This window comes from Abramis brama (genome assembly GCF_963993115.1).
Source record: "Abramis brama genome assembly, chromosome: 16".
In the NCBI taxonomy this organism is placed as follows: Eukaryota; Metazoa; Chordata; class Actinopteri; order Cypriniformes; family Leuciscidae; genus Abramis; species Abramis brama.
The window spans coordinates 26,821,479-26,839,317 of record NC_139978.1 but is presented as its reverse complement, the minus strand read 5'-3'; the positions used below and the strand labels follow the sequence as shown (position 1 = coordinate 26,839,317).

Genomic DNA, 17,839 nt, shown 5'->3' with positions numbered 1-17,839 from the left:
AAGTAGTGTTGTTACCAGTGGTGTAAAATGTAAAAGAATATATATATATACTTATCCAGAAACCTGTTACCTGAAATATTTAACCTTAAATTAATCAAACAATGATTAATATCTGCTTTTATATTTGAAAGAAGGAGTATTCCTTGAATTAGGAAAGCATCAAGGAAAGATTAGGGATAAAAAAGAAAAGTAAAATAATGAAAAAATATAAACAAACAAACATAAAATTGGCATTATTAGCATGTCATTATCCTTTACATGAAAATATATTGCTGCCTTTATCTTTTAGAAATTTTCCTGAAACCTTAAATTGTTACTTGAAATGTTTAAACTTTAAATTCATCAAAAAAACTATATGATTTTATAGTTGTTTGATATTTTAATGTAGTTGTATATGGAAGAAGGCAAGCATCAAGGGCAAGATCAGGGATAAAATAAAACTGAATAAATGTAATATTAGAGTAAAGTAAAATTAAATGAAAAAGTACTTAATTGTAATGAAAAATAATAAAACAACAAACCTTTAACTGTTAATTGTTTATTTACATGAAAAAATATATAGCTAAATTTATCTTTTAGGACTTTTAGAAAGAGGGTACATGAAGTTCTCGATCATAAAGGTGCGGTCACATTTATCATTGCTTGCTGAAATTCACAGGCGAAATCCAGAATTTCCCAAAATAATACATCATAGTAATGAAGTACAATTACTTTAGTACTTTACACCCCTGTTTGTTTCTCTCGTCCTGTATCTTTTCCTCTCTCATGTGATAAGACCCTCCCTGCAGCTACCCGCAGCTCCTTGTCTCTTTCTTCTTTCTCTTTCTTCATCGTTACAAACCCCCTTGCTTTTCTCATCTTTCACCTTAGATAGACCTGAATGAGTTAAGCTGGGATGCATGGAATCAATATTATTGATCTGTGATCAATCACATGCCTGCTCTGCATAAGAAAGTGAAAGCTGAGAGCCTGACAGCGCAGACGGGGTCCAACCCTGATCCTGACTGACTGCATGTGAAATGGAGACATCGTTACCTTCAGTAGGGATGAAGTTCAGAGGTCCCGGTTCCTCTGGGAAGACCGCACACACCAACCGCAGGAGCCAGAAGAGCCCGATGAAAGGTTTTGCCACAGTCGCCATGGTAGTGGAGCTCCGGCACTTTGAAAAGAACATGCAGAAAAGAGTCAGGTGAGGTGGCAATCTAGCAAGATTTCTAGTTACATTCACTTTGTGAACAAAACTACCACTCTAATAGATTCTAAAGCATCTCTATCGTCACCCCAGAGATTAAGATCAGCAATTAAGTCATCCACCAATAGAATTCGTGTCAGTCAGCCCTAATGGTCCATTCGATGTGGTGTGTCACAGAACTGTCATCAAAGACACGGGACCCAGGACTGAACTGCCTGGACGTCTAACAAAAGGGCTTCACACTGAGCCAGAAATGGGGAGGGGGTCAAAGCATGTGTGAGTGAGTGGCTCTGTTTAAAAACCTAGAGCTGCCCCGCTGTCTACTGCCTACATAGGCAGAATCTTAACCGAAATGCACATAGAAATGACTGATTTGAAATGCTCTACATAGGAAGTATCCTGTAGGGATTTTGTTGTGAAAGAGTTATAAGCCTTGAACCAAATCAACCAGCTACGAGGTGAATCACCACATTACTAACTTTGATTTGAAGAAAAAAAGTATTTAAAAATGTAATTAAAAAAAAGGTAAAACACTGGGCACTTAACAGCTTTAAAAAGGGACAGACTAGAATGCCATGAAACATTGCGAATGACAATCTAATTAAAAATGACAAATACATATAAAACTATAAATGCTAAAGTGTTCTTTTAGCATGAATTGCTTGTCAAGATTATCTGATTGGTGGAGAAGAATCATGGGTAATGTAGTTTTTCACCAAGAATTCCACTGTTAAACATGATTTTTTGAAAAAAACTTTCAATAAAGCTGACTGATGGGTTCCAAAAAAACCCAAAACATTGATAAACAACCTTGTAGCTCACAGTAGTTTTGTTTTTAAATGTTTGTAAATTATTGTTCAAAATCAGTTCTCATATTGAGGCAATGAATGGGATTTTTACTTCTGGAACCCGACTGTTGCACACTATTAAGTTTGGTGTTACCACATGTTGTTAAGCTAACAATGACAATGACAATGATGACCGTCATCTTGAATGTTTCTTCACCTGCCAAAGTGCATTCTAGGATTGTGATGCCACAATTACATTTATGCATTTGGCAGACTTTTACCCTAGACCTAGACCTTTACTTTAGACCTAACCCTAACCAGACTTTTACATTGCTTTTATCTACTGCTTTTATCAGTTCAACTTATATTTTGGCCAGAACAAACGTATTATTTAAGGCTCACATATAACATACTGTAGTCACTACGTTTTTTTTCTCAATTACAAAGCTTGTGTGTGCCTGCATATGTGTGCACTTGAAAAAATAACCACAAGTAGAGATGGACTTTTAAATTGGATCCCTTAAAATATGATATTTTTTCAGATCTTCTGCCCTCTTGAAAAAAAGGTGGCAGAAATAGAGAAGATGTGATGGAAACACAAATGTCAGTCAAATTAAAGTGCAATACAATATATGTGGAAAATTACCTCTGCACTTCAGAGAGGCACAGAGAAGCTCTAGAGAACTGTCACAATAGTATTTTCTGTAATAGTCTAACGTAAAGGTGCTGTCTGAAAAGGGGATTTCAGTGGACAGATGATACATGCATGACTGTGTGTATATCGTTTACTGGTATGAAAGAAACCAACGGTAGTTTAATAGCTAAAAAACATAAGTAAGATTGATCTAGTCAATACACACTTCAATTGTCCACCAAGAAAAATGGCGTCAAATTCTAATGTTGTTCCAATGCCTTTCCTTCTTCTGTGAAACACAAGAGAGGGTATTATAAAGAATGTTTTCATTGTTTTTTTCCACACACAAAAAAAGTCTCATCCACCTCATCATTGGAAACCATTGACTTTCACTGTTTGGTGGTGGTGGTGGTGGTGGGGGTCTTCTTTTGTGTTTCATCGAAGAAAGAGATTCATTGACTGAAATGACATGAGGCTGAACAAATAATGAGAGAATTGAACTTTTTTGGGTAAAATAGCCCCTTTAAATTTCAATAATTATCTTTTTGGCTTGATTAAGTCAGAAGGAACAGATTAAAAATGAAGAGTTCAAGAAAACTGAACAACTTCACAGAAAATAACAGAAAGCCATGATAAAGAGAACATAAAGGGCCAATAATGGGGAAAAAAATGAATTTATGAAAAGACACAGCATGCTTTTCATACCTAAAGAATGTACTGTTCAATGAACTGTTGTATTTGAACAAAAGAATGGCTGGAAAACCTGGGAAATTACAAGTCCAGTTGTCATGTGTTTCTGATATATTTTCCACAGTGGTCAGTTGTTTCAATAGCATGAAACCCAATATAAGAATGAATAAGTGCTCAGCTATCCCTCACCTTGAGTGTTAACAAGCTGACAACATTTGCTTTGAAACTTTAGTGGAAATGCTGTTTGTTACAGTCACAGTGCAAACATAAACAAATCAGTGTCAGTTGAGCTTTTCGCCGCCGCAGCGCTAAGACGACACGCACATGTATTAATATCTGACAGCCTCAATTTCTTTATTCAAAAAAACCCTTCTCATTTTCCTGTGGCTAAGCACCAATTGAGTTACACAATGCAAAACTGCCAGCTCTCATTTGTCAAAGTGTGGCCTTGCTGTCTAAAACACACACATGTACATGTACACACACAACTACATCCATTGTGGGTCTATTTCTATAGCGAAACGACTTGTGACGTTTTATCAGGGCTAACTATCTTTCCAGGACATTTCTAGAATTCCTCCTATTGAAGTCTGAACAAGGCCGCCCCACACACTAATAGTTCAACACCCAATGTAGCAAATTATGCTCAACAATAGGCTTACATGAAGGAGAAGAAAAAGAGAAAATGAAAAGAGGCCAATTGGGGAATGAAGGCAGACAGAAAAGGATAGCTAAAACTAGAAGACGCTGCCATAACTTGGTATCAGTGATTCTATTGTCTTGCTACAATTAATCATTTACAAGTATGCGCCAGGCCTCACGCATTTAATTAGCATAATTCGAGCTATAGAGTTTCAGGGGACAGCAAGCTAAACAGATGCGGAGGGGGTGAAGTAAATACAAGCTTGGATATAACTTACACCATCCCACTTTTAATTATGGCAAATGTTTTGTGGCAGAGTTCATTTCAATTTCAATAGCAATCCTTACAATTAGGAATGTGAAGGCGAAATATTTCCCCATACTGATTTTGCCATTTTACCACAGGTTCAAGTCGGTCATGCAAATTCACAGTGCTGAACAACAGAAAGATGCTTGGTTTAAAAATGACTTTTGTGTGAACTATACTTCACACAATCACACCTTTGACATAGACAAAGGACCCTTTTTGCCCATTAAATTTATTCTTTCAAGGACTTGTGAAACACTGATTGTGCTTCTAAAAAGAACTGACTCATAAGATTCATTAGTTCAGGAATCAAACTGCACTAGCTTCACTGTATGTGTTAGATTCACTAAAAATAATTGACTCATAAGATCCATTAGTTCAGGAATCAGACTGCACTGGCTGCGCTGTATGTGTTTGATTCACTAAAAAGAATTGACTCAAAAGAGTCATTAGTTCGGGAATGAGATCCGGTCGCAATGTATGTGTTTGATTCACTAAAAAGGAATGACTCGTGAGAGTCATTAGTTCAGGAATGACTCGTAAGAGTCATTAGTTCAGGAATGAGATAATCCGGTCACTCGGTATGTATGTGTTTGATTCACTAAAAAGAACCAGCTCGAAATAGACTGATTCATTGTTTATGAATCAGACTACAATGATTGTGTATGTTTTGCGCAAAAATCGTTATCAGAACCAAATGGCCTGGGAAGATTGCCATTGTTAAGCCAGCAAGTAGTCCAGATCCAAACACATGCCATTAGCTGAGCCAGTTGACACTTCAGAGAGCTCAATCAAACAGAGCAATGTTTAAAAACCCACAGCACCAGTGTTTACTTTCTTCGGAAAACCGACATACAAAAAAAACCCCCTGACTTTTAGTAATTAGAAAGACTTTAACACTGAAAAAAAATATACACATCACTTTTAATTAACATTTGGCTCAACCAACAACAATAGGATTCACATGCCTCTGAGCTTCCCATCAATGTAATTACTAATGTTTGAGAAGGTAATTATTTGAATGGGGTCATTAAGATACCTTGAGAGGAGCACGAATGGGCGGCATTATCTCTGACCGACCATTGAGAAGCTGTTACTCAAGATAACAAATCACTTAGCTAATCAATAATAGCTCGGTAGCATAGGCTGCTTAATGAACTCTGATCTACTGCCAATAGTCTGAGGAATGATTGGTCAATTGAGACCAGAGAACGAAAAAAACAGTAGACGTGACAACTCAAAGCTGGAGATCATGAGTAGAATGAATAACTGCCTACCGGAAAGCAGGTCTCCATGCTAATGTCAAGCTGCATCCAGAGAATTTAAAGGACATTCAACCTGGTTAAAATTCAAATATTTTGTGTGAATAAGATTATTATGAGCCCTATCCTCTGCCTTTAGAAGGAATAATGTTCTGATGATATGTATTCTGGGTAAAAGAAGAAAGGCACTGATTTCATTAAGGACCCCTGAGGGATTTGAACACGATAAATCATCTAAGGATTTCATAGCAAACTTCATTTATGTGTGTCCCAGATAAAATACTGATAATGAGTGTAGAGAATGGCATTAATGAGAAAAGTGATCAGTAATAAAGGGCTGAATTTACGCATACATTATCAGACCCAAACGATCAGAGAGAACAGAAATTAAACCACTATCTGACAATTGCTTCTGATTTGTGAATTTGAAGGTAAAGAATGTCTTGATACATTTAAACAGCTACAGCAGATCATAATCTATAATGAATCGATTCACTTACACAAGGCCTCTACAGAGAGCGTATTTTCATATTCCAAGCAACAGAACATTTGTTATGGGAGAATGCTTCACGGCCTGGCCTTGACCTCTCATGAAACTCACACTGTGACCTCATGTTATCGGATTTGCATGTTGATCCACCAAAGTCAACAAAAAATTTTGGGATCGCAATAAAGTTTTCTATAATAATCAGCCATTTTGCTATCATTTTGCTGCCAGTTTGTCATAAATTATTTATGATGTGAACTTCAAAATGGAGTCAAGGCAAAGCAGGTTTATTTATATAGCACATTTCATTCAAAATTGTAATTCAAAGTGCTTTAAATAAAAATGATTTTAAAAAAATCTAAATACTCATAACAGATAAAAAAATAGCAATAAAACTTACAAAAAAACAACAGCGACATTCTGTCATCATTTACTTATCCTCATGTTGTTCCAAACTTGTATACGACTTATTTTTTTGTTCTGCTGAAGAAAGTAAGTAATTCTGAAAAATGTCTAGGGTTTGTCATCCACATAATGAAAGTCAATGCGGTCCAATGTTGCTTTTGGTCCAGTGTTGTTTTTGGACCCTACAAATTTTAATTGTGTGGGCAAAAAGTTGAAACACACCTTAAAATCTTATTTTGTGTTTCGCAGGACAGTCATACAGGTTTTGAACAACATGATGTTGAGTAAATGATGACCATTTTCATTCATGGGTGAACTATCCCTTTAAGTAGAATGTAGCAAAGTACAAGAGAGAGAAAAAAATAACACAAGTAAGGTGGGGAAAAAGCAATTTGGAAATAGTATCGGAAGACGAAAGCTGAATATGCAAAGAGGCCAAAAAAATGTCTGGAATGCTTTCAAAGCAGTGAAACCGGAAGAACCCGGAGCCAAGATGAGGCCGATTCCCTTCCTGAACATACCCTAAAATCCTGCTCTAGTGACCCGAGACTGCTAACCTCCGTCTCTGACCCCTGGGGGAATGGGCCAAGCCAACCAAAACCATATCAGAGCCCAGCAGCCTCGGTCTGGATTGCCATTTATTATTTACTGCCCTCTGTTTCTGGATAGCATGACGTCTAATTCACTCTCCCATTCTGCCACAACCATTTTAATAGGTTGTTTTCCAGACACAGTCAAAGCCCCGAAGCCATTTATCAGGGCAGTTTAAAGCAGCCCAGTGACTCCAGCACTGATTTTGCATGGAGGAAGAAACATGAAATTAAAGATCTACTTAATGGTCTGTGCACGTCAAAGAGCTAGTCTCACATTATAAAGATGCATGGCATCATTCCATAAGTCCTGACAGGGACTGAGAGATGCTCCAGCTCCACATGGATTTTACCATGAAGCAGTAATCCTGATTCTGAATTGATGAAGTGTGGAGTCAGGTTGAACCAGCGGAGCACCACCTTCTCATGCAGAGACACCCTGAGCTATTTTTCACTCGCTGCAGACACGAAAAACACCCAGACAAATACAGCAATCTACAAAAAAGGGATGAATCAGGCTGTTGCTTCACTGTTGTACACACACACACACACTCACACAAACATCAGGAAAAGAGGAGAACCATAGACAGATGCTGCTTAACAGCTTTGGCGAAAATATATGAGAGCTAAATGAACAAATTGTGCGTAAGCTAACAGCAGGGGAAATTGGCTTTTCTCTCAGGCAGCATTCCAAGAAGGTGGAATCGTCTTTCACCATTAAAACCACAGGTTTCATCTGAGCTCTATTCACGTATACGGACTGTTGGTTAATCAGCACTAACAAGTGATGCAAAATACAGCATACAGTTGTGGTTGACCCCAGGATAGTTCTCGATACCCCAACAGTATCTCTTTTTTGGTATTTTTATGGGGTGTATCATGTGAAAGTCAGATTTTTGAATGTTTTTGAAAGAAGTCTCTCTTGCTCAACAAAGCCGCATTTATTTAATAAAAAAAACTAGGGATGTCCCGATACCACTTTTTGCAGAACGAGTCCGATACCGATACTGTAATTTTTGGTACTCACCGATACCGTAACCGATCCCTGAATTTTCACTGCATTTGTAATTTTTAAATGTATTAGTAGATAAACCAAAAGATTATAAATCATATTAGTTGGCTTAATTTGTTCATCAAATATATATTTCCTTCAGCAGTTCAAATGTTAGTCAAAACCAGTGAAATATCAATTATTTAATCCAATTTTGATACTACAACAAAAACTAGCAGCCTAATTAAAGGAGAACAATTTTAACATTGAGCTCATTTTTTTGTAAATTTGGAGTGCTGTCAGTACAGAGAACAAAGTCAAAAAATCAGTGTTGCCTACACCGTGTTGTGTTATCCTCTTTTTAAAATTTGCACCCTGTTGACTTAAATGGGGCAAGTTTTAAACCTGCTTTTAGCCTCTTAACATCCTTGATGTGTCATTACAAGTGCACAGCCAATGTGAGAGATTCCTTCAGAGTGAACACAGTGAATCTGACTGCAGCAGATGTGAAAGATATGAATAAAAATGAAGCTAATTCGGCCAGCGCTCATACCTGTATTTATTTCCTGTTTTCGGTCGAAGTCCACAGTAGTCGATTGTCGATTATCTCATCTGCGGTTAGTGCATCCAATTGCACAACAACTATCTGTATTTTTGAGCCCAAGACAAATTTCCCTCTGGGACAATAAGGTATAACCTTAACTACAATGAAGAGAGACTGGTGCATTCTAGATTTTAAAAAGGATGCAAAAAGCATGATAAAATGGGTCCATATGACTTGTGAACCATATTCCTTGCATTTTCTTTTAATTTGATTCTTTAGAAATCTAATTCTAATATGCTGATTTGTTGCTCAAACATTTCTCATTATCATCAAATTTGTAATCAATGTCTTTGCTGCTTAATATGTTTGTGGAATGCATGATTCAATTATTTAAAGAATCCTGAAAAAATAAAGTTAAAAAGACTTTTGTAACATTATAAATGTCTTTACTGTCACTTTTGATAAATTCAATGCATCCTTGCTGAATAAAAGTATTAATTCATTAAAAAAGAAATCTTACTGACCATAAACTTTAAAATCAAACACTGAAATTGCTATATGAATTGATGAAAGATGAACGATCTGAAACCAGGGACTAACTATTGAATGTGTGTTCTTACATATCTTACAAAGGATTTTGACTCGATTCAAGAACATTTCAGTCTAGATACTGAATAAAGGGAGTCGACGGGTCCTGTGTTTTAAGTCACCTCAAGGACAGTCCAACGAGACTTTAAAATAGAGCTTTTAATGGGCAAATATCATCATAAACACATCAGAGGCAGTAGAGCAGACTGTGGCGAGGTTGACCCCCTCACCCGGCTGAAGGCTTCATGCGCTGTAAATCAACTAACGGACGAAATGAAAACAACTCTACGTCGTTAAAAGGAGGAAAAAAGACTGCTGAAAGATTAAAGCTACCCCATCCATCATATACATTGCCGTAAAAACGAGCAAAGCACAAACAGGGAGGCGATAATCCACTGCACAGTCATAAATAAAATGAAAAAGTTCAGGCTAATGATTAAAAAGACTTGCAAGGATCACAAAGGTTTCCCGGGTTGACAAGCTTTTGAGACTCCCACGAGGCTATGTATTACCTAACAAAAATACCCTGCAGAATCTTAATATCTCAACTGTGCTCATCACAAGGCTTTTTTTTTTTTTTTTTTTTACTTATTATAATTATTTTGAAGGAGTCGAAAGAGGAGGAGAATCAGGGATGAAAGAGAGGCGGGAAGATTACTTGGAGGAATAGGAACGGAGAAGGAGAGATAGGCAGAAGTGTGCATGAGTGTATGTGTGTCACGCTCGTCATGCAAAATTAACGTCTTTAGGGATGATGCACACTGCAGTAGAGCGGAACTACGGAGCTCATACGAATAGAAATACATAGAAAAACAATAAACACCTCCCTTCATGGCATATGGTTCAGCAGAGCATCTTATAAATAACACTCCTTTGGGAATTAAGTTTCAGTTTGTTGCCTCTCGTTAACTTTACTACACAGATACATACATTGCTCTAGTTCAAGAGAAACCTCACTAAAACTGCCAGGAAACGTCTGGGTCATATTTCACCTCAAAATAAAATGGAAAAAGATATTTTAGATAAATAAAATTAATTCACTACTGACACTTACACACATTGTACCACTCTTTCGTAAGTCAGTAGCTACTGTAATGCAAAAAAAAAAAAAAAAATACTGTGCAAAACATTATGACATTATTTGAATTGTATAATGTGTATACATTGTAGTAGCATTTGTTGTAATGAATTTAATTCGGATTTTTAAAGAAGTATGCATACTTTCCTACTGCATAGCAAGCGAAAATCAATGCGTAGTTTTCATGAAACACTGGGTGAACAATGTCCGGATTCTATTCTACTGCAATTATGTAGTGTATAATTTGCTATCCCATAATGCAACGGTAGCTGAGGATCTGCCAGATTCGAAAACTGAACAGTAAAAATGGTGGAGTACAATGAGCTGAGAAACCCTTCGAGTGATATACGAGTCCCAAGAAAGTACTTCAATGGGTCAAGAAGTTCTCCATCACATTCAGTACATAATCTGAAAGTATTCTGGATGCAGACAGTGTGTCTAGACACAAAGATTTTTGTTACTTGTGCATTAAAGCAATAAGAATTGGAAGAAAAAGTGCTTAAATGTCATGGAAAAACTCACAAATCAATAACATTGTAATGGTCTTAAAACTGACTTCAATTTCTTTAGGCAAAACCTCTTTTTTTCTTCTAATTTGGGGGTGAAATATGACATGGAGGTTTCTCCGTCAGACTCACTCATACAGCAGCAGTCAGTGAGAGAGTTAGTGTGTTAAGAGCTTGTTTAAATTCCAGATGCAGAATATTGATGAGTATGAAAGCGCACATATCTCTCCGTTTCTCAGTACTAACACTGCTTCAGGCAGTCTTTACAGCCAACACACCGATCTGTGGACACATATTTATTCAGTTCATCATGCGTCCATCTGCTCTTCCTCTCTCTCTCTCTCTCTCTCTCGCGGCTTGTTTGTCGGTACCCACTCCTTCCCCCCGATCTCAATCTCCTCCTTCCCTCCAGTCTCCCCCATTGCCCAAATTCTTTCCACAAAATGAGCCACCTGCTCACCCACTTTAGTGAGATAAATTTCCGACCCAAACCAGAGCCATACAGGTGTGTGTGCATAGGTACGTGGGAGGGGGGGAGGGCTCTCTCGTTTTCAGGAAGAATTTATGTCAGTTCTCCATCAATGAACAATGATACATGGCATAGCAAGGAAAACATTCACAATGCATGCCAATCAAACCCATTCTGAGCCTGCTAATTGTTGAGAATACAAGGTGGCAGCACACACAGAGACACACATGCACATGTTGCGACTATCTGCATGTTGCAGGCTGTGCTCCAAACAGGGGCTGAGGAGAGAGAGAGAGAGAGAGAGAGAGAGAGAGAGAGAGAGACTTATTATAATGCTTGCCAGCCAGGGTTGGGAATCAGACCTGAGCATTACCAAACAGTCCAACTATACATCTCATTCTCTTACTTTCTTTCCTCTCGTCTCATTTCCTCACATGTCGGGTTGGTTTTCTCTTCAATTTTCATCCATGCAATACTGACAAGACCAGCTTAAGTTGTGCGTGGATGTTGGTCCCTGCTTTGCAATGCTGATGCTTTCCAGCAGGCTTCTTAAAGTTTAAAATGAAAATCCTGTCATTCCCTCACCATCATGTTGTTCCAACATCCTGTGTGATTATTTTTTTCCCTGGAGAAAAATAAATAAATAAATACACTGGTCCATGCAACTACAATGAAGAGAGACTGATGCATTCTAGATTTAAAAAAGGATGCAAAAAGCATGATAAAAGGGGTCCCTGAGACATGTGAACTATATTCCTTGCATATGCTTTTAATTCCTTGTAATTTCATTTAATGTATTTCTGTGAGGAACAGATATTTAAGTCAAAAATAGGGATTCTGGAAAGTATAGTGAATTCTAGTGTTTGTCTAAATAAAAAAAATTGCAAAAATTAGGCGTGTAACAATATATTGTGTTACAATATAATCGCAATACAAAAATGCAACAATACGTATCATGGATAGTGACAATATGTATTGTTTATAGTTCACCCAAAATATAGATGTGTGAGGAAAAAATTCAAGTTTACAGAGTTTTAGTATCAGTACTACATTAAACTACTATATATAATGTTGAATATAATGTATAATAATGCAATGGGGGAATATTTGTGGGTCCTGATAATGCCAAATGTCTTATGTTACCAGTAAAAAGTCAGAGTGAAAGCATGTTAGTCTAAAATAATTCTGTATTTTCAGCTTCAGAATCATGAATATTTTTATTCTGGTGTTTATATTTTTATTAACAGGTGAACTAACCCTTTAACTAGGTGTACCAGCAAGAACACCATTAACCAGCAAAAAAATCAGGCTGTAGCAACATGGAAAATCATGCTGGTCTTTCCGCAGAGTATGCAGTCGTTGCAAACGCCTCTACATCACTGTGTCTTTCTCTCTGCCATCTCAATGTGGCTTATTTATGACAGGGTGGAGGCTGCACATTGTCGTTTTAGCTGAACATGGAAAAACTTCCTCCTCTCTTTCTCTCCCCATCAGTGTCCTCTCTCACGACTCCTTATCAGACCTCAGACAGCCTGTCTGTGCGGCGCTCTGTTTATGGAAACACTGTAGAGAGGGATTTCTGCGGAGGGTGTGCGTGCAGCATCCTGAAAGCATATCAAATGTAAAGGGTGTATGTGCATGTGTTCTCACGCGTATAAGCACTTTGAGAACACACGTTTGTAAGTTGTTTTGGATTGATCCGTACCGGCCTTTCTTTTGAATCAGGTCTACCAGGGAGGGGGCTGCAAATGAAAAGAAGGAAAGATGGATGGAATAAGATTTGATGTTTACGGAGTCCGTTGCTAAGGAGATGAGAAACGAGGGACAGATTTAGTCATAACAGAGGCAGAGACTGATGGAGTAACCAAAGCCATTCAGAGAGAGAAAAATAACACTCGGACGAAAAGAAGCGGAAACAGAGGGTAGATGGGACGGAGAAAGACAGAAGTGGTGGCAAGACGAAAACATCACAGGGTGGTGAGTAAATAGGGTGAAAGCTTCCTGCATTCGTGAAAATGTAAGTGCAGAAGGACAAAGAAGGAGAGAATAGGCAAAGAAAAAGAGAAGAGAGGGATTAACAGAGTGTGAAACCATTATGTTGAAAGAGTGAAAGCATAGAGCCCATTAAAGAGCCCTATAGCCGAAAACACGGATGTGTGTGTGTGTGTGTGTGTGTGTGTGTGTGTGTGTGTTTGTCTGGAGGCTTGAAATTCCACACTTGCACACAAATAAATACAGCTATCGAGTGCCGTTTGAGATGGAGAGAGATGTAGCCTTGGACCCTGCTGACCTTTTCTTTTGGTTCACAATACCTGGTGTTAACTTCCTCCCAGCTGAACCACTCCACACACCCATCAAACCCCAGACAGCATCTGAAAAGCAGAGACTGTTTTGTTTCTCCATCATTCATTTGTCGGCCTTGAGCGTCCGCGTCGAACACACCGCGTAATGCGGGCCTGCTTTAGTTCACATGCTCCACTTGTACGAGAGTGGTTTACAATCAATAAAGCCTTTTACCTCGGAGTGTGTCACAGCTTGCATTCCCCCCGACTGACTCTTTTGTGGTCTTGCTCAAGAATATTGTGGAAAAACGTTGTCAATAGCCTTGAAGTGTGTGAGGTCACTGAAGGGAAACATAACATCCTTATGCGTCAAGCCAAGCGTGTCCAACATGATATGCTCTGAGAGAGGTATGGAAGGGAAGGGGGAGGTGGGTTGGAAAAAGCAGACTTCCTTAGAAAGCACTGGTAAGGCTGGTAAAGCTACATTAGGTTGTTTCCTACCCGTATGTGACGGGTGCGTAGCCCACCCAGTGGCGTAGCGGACGGGTCGTGGCAGGTTTGCCGAACAAAGTAACAACAAAACAAAACCACTAAGATCGGCAGGTCATGATGTTACTGTGGCTGGACAACTCTGACAAACCTCTGCTCTTCCCAACACTGCTATAAATACCCATTTAGCCTCTACCAAACAAAAATAGAGGTAATTATCAAATGAAACTTTATTTAAACACCAAACAACAATAATATTTACAACAAAAACATACCCTTTATTGTAACTAAAGCACACTGTGCAATTCTGGCCACGATTTGGCTGTCTGAGACAAATTTTGCAAACCCTGAAAGAATCCTCTGATCCTATGCTAAAATCTTTGATCATTAGTTTGACATGTACACCGACAGCCGATTGATGACATTGCGAGCAAATTTTACCTCAGACGAAGAGTCCACGTCACAGACTGTAAGTTTCAGTCAACTTCCATCTTAAGTCTTTGATTTTTGTATGGACTTGGTTTGGAAATGATCTTCGTTACATCTGCCCCTGTATACATATATTTTTTTGTTGGAAGATAATAAACCTTCTTTTCATCTGTCCACTACCTGTCCTTGGCCACGACTACCACACCGTATATAATGAAGTCGACATGTTTTTTACTGTAAAAGGATATGTGTCATCAATGTGTGTGGGAACTCACCCAGGGCTATTGAATAGTATTGAATTACATGTTGTTTAAAAAGGCACATTGGAATTCCTCTCTCATCACTGACGAATGGATGGATGGATCCACTTCTTAACCTACTGCACAAAACATTCAGCGGCCAGTGAGTCAGTTTGTTTTAGTGAATCAAAAAACATATGGTACAACTAGGGTAGTCTGATTCCCAAATGAATGATTCTCATGAACCAGTTTTTAATTTACCAAAACCATGCAGCGTATCCAGAGAAGTTCAATTCCCAGACAATGACACTTATAAATCGGGCTTATTTTAAGTGAATCAAAACCATACAACACGACTAGCACAATTTCTGAACAAATTACTATTGTGAACTGGTTCTTTTTAGTGAATGAGAACTGTTACAGAATGACTAGAGCAGTATGATTGAACAAATTCAAAATTACAAATTACTCTTACCTGTTCTTTTCTGAATCATCTATCCCTTGTTCCAGCATGACCAGTGTAGCAGACTTGATTTTTGAACAAATGACTTTTATGAGCCGGTTCGTTTTAGTAAATCAAAAAAACATTCGGCACAACGAGGGTCACCTGATTCCAAAATGAAAGACTGTCATGAACTGGTTCTTTTTGGTGGATCAAAACCATAGAGAATGATTAGTGTAGAATAAATCCTGTACAAAACACTGTCATAAACTGGTACTTTTAAGGGAATCAAAAACATCCAGCATGCACAGTGTAGAGTAGTTCAACTGATTCTTGAGTAAATTACTTTTATGAGCCATTTTTTACTAAATATAAAAAAGAAAAACAACGGTAGTCTAATTACCAAATGAATGATTCTCATGAACTGTTTTTTTTTTTTTTTGGTGAATCAAACCCATTCATCATGGCTATAGTAGAATGATCCTGTACAAATGACTCTTGTGAATCTGTACTTTTAGGTGAATCAAAACCATACAGCATTACTAGTGAAGTACGATATCTGAACAAAAGACTCTTATGAACTGATTCTTTTTAGTGAATCTGAAACATACAGTGTTACAGGTGTTCTACGATTCCTGAACAATTGACTCTTATGAACCGGTTCTTTTTAGAGAATCAAAATCATCCAGAATGATCTGTACACAGTACTCCAACGAGACTGCACTCGTCCAACTGTCAGAAACAAAAATAAAAACTAGAGTCGCTCGATAAACAAAGGAACAGAGTGATCGAGAGCGCTTCATGGCTGTCTTCCTTAATGGCACCGGTGACACTGGTTTAAATTCACATTCATGCCAATTAAACCAAAGCTTTACGCAAGGCCAAGTAAGCACAATCGATCAAACAAGCTCACACACTTGTATATTGACATTTTGGAGATGTCCTTTCCTGTGTCCATGTGCTACGAGGAAAACACAACCATAGCCACAGAAATTAATCAATGTGGGGGATAAAAAGCCCAGTCTAATAAAATATGTGAATATCTCTCCCATTTGTTTATATCCCATGTCATCGTCTCTGAAACGTACGCTGGTAATTGGCCGAGGTCGAGCCAGGCAGATCCAGCCGTGTTTGTGTGGGGTTTAAGAGCGCCGTTACTCAATTGCCCGCTATCTGAAGGCCTCTGCCGTGGAATACAGGGAACAACTAATGGACTCTTTTTAAACCCAGACAGCTTTAACATGAGAGGAAGACACAAGACCCTTTAGAGAGAGAGAGAGGTGAGCAGGTCATAAATGAATTTTGGGAGATAGAATAAGGAGACAGGGAGATAAAGAGCAGAGAATAGAAGAGATGAGGGAACATGAAAGATAAATGGAGGACTCGATGGACTGGACAATGGGTTGTAATGATGCCTCTTCTTACCCTCTCGCACAGAAACAATTTTGCTCGTGAGAAGATAAGGACAGGCTTCTCCAAACCTTCGTTAGCCTCAAGTAAATCTTTCCCTCTCGCTCTCTTCCCCTGTCTGTACAAACTCAAAAAGCAGGAGCATAGAAGAGACATGCTACTACTGTAAATGCAATTTAACGCCCTTTGTTTTATGGCTAATGGAAAGCATAAATTTGCATTTATATACATACAATTATAGTTTATTAGGACTAAAATTAATTATTCTGTAAAATGAATTCATATGGTCAGGAAAAGGATCAAATAAAAAAAAGGTAAAATTGACACCATGAAATATTTTGTGTGGATGTATTTCCTAAATGGGACATGTCAAAGCACTTGTCCCTTTTTAAAAAACAAATAGGCTTTAGTTTATAAACCGAGTGCAAAGCACTAAGTGCAAATAGCCTGTCTTGTTGGCAGAGGCTATTTACATTAACTCCACCCACTGACGTCTGGTTGGGTCAGTCAGAATTACGGAAGACGCTAAATTGTCAACAGTAGCAGTAGCGAACAGGGGTAAGATGCGTGGTAGAAAGTTGATGCAAATCGACGCGAGTTCAAATCCGCCTTTTGCCGAACTCGCTCTACTCCCTTTCCCCAACACATATCAGATCGGAAAGGCTTTTATTTTCAATTAAAAAGAACATATTCGAAAAGTGGAAATAAAGTGTCTAACGTGTTTAATAATAAAATGTTTATTGGTTACTGTTAGGGGAAAGTGTAGGGAGGGCTTTATTGTCTCAATAAGGCGCCATCGTTTTAATAATTTTAATAAATATAATCATTTACACTGTTATTATTGCATACCGTTTAATGTAAAACAACACTGAGGTGCAAATAGTATCTGCCACTATTTATAAGTATAAATAGCATCTAACTATTACACTTATTGCAAAGAAAATACTGCTATTTGTACATAGTGTAAATAGAATCTGTGTAAATAGCATATATCGCTTTTTGCAAATAGCCGCTGCCTTGTGTTAAAGCTCAATAACTATTAGTTTTATTGAAAAACATTAAGAATCGAAATCTTAAAACTTATAGAATCACAAATGAATTGTATTTAATTAATTGAATATCAACACCCAGTTTCTGTTACTAAAAAAGTTTGAAAGCATGCAGCGTTGTCATAATTACAGCAGAAATCCCAGAGGATATATTTTAGACAATATGGGGGTACTCCAAATATAGTGTTTGACAATGGGGGGCATTTGTGTCAAAAAAAGGTTGAGAATTACGGTTCAAGAGCATCTAATTGGACAAAAATCTGCATTTTCCATCATTATTTTTGCTCCATTTACCTGCAATTTTAAATGCATATATCTGCTAATTG

General features: G+C 37.9%; 1 protein-coding gene across 2 annotated transcripts in view; it reads right to left on the bottom strand.

Moving 5' to 3' along the window:
* Nucleotides 1-17,839, bottom strand: part of sema6bb (sema domain, transmembrane domain (TM), and cytoplasmic domain, (semaphorin) 6Bb) — a 117,736-nt gene that overhangs the window by 53,480 nt on the left and 46,417 nt on the right. For both annotated transcript variants that reach the window (XM_084086753.1, XM_084086752.1), the window contains one exon: nucleotides 1,036-1,159. In XM_084086753.1, coding sequence (XP_083942879.1) covers nucleotides 1,036-1,141 — 106 coding nt within the window. In that variant the 5' untranslated portion in view covers nucleotides 1,142-1,159. The remainder of the gene's footprint in view (nucleotides 1-1,035; nucleotides 1,160-17,839) is intronic.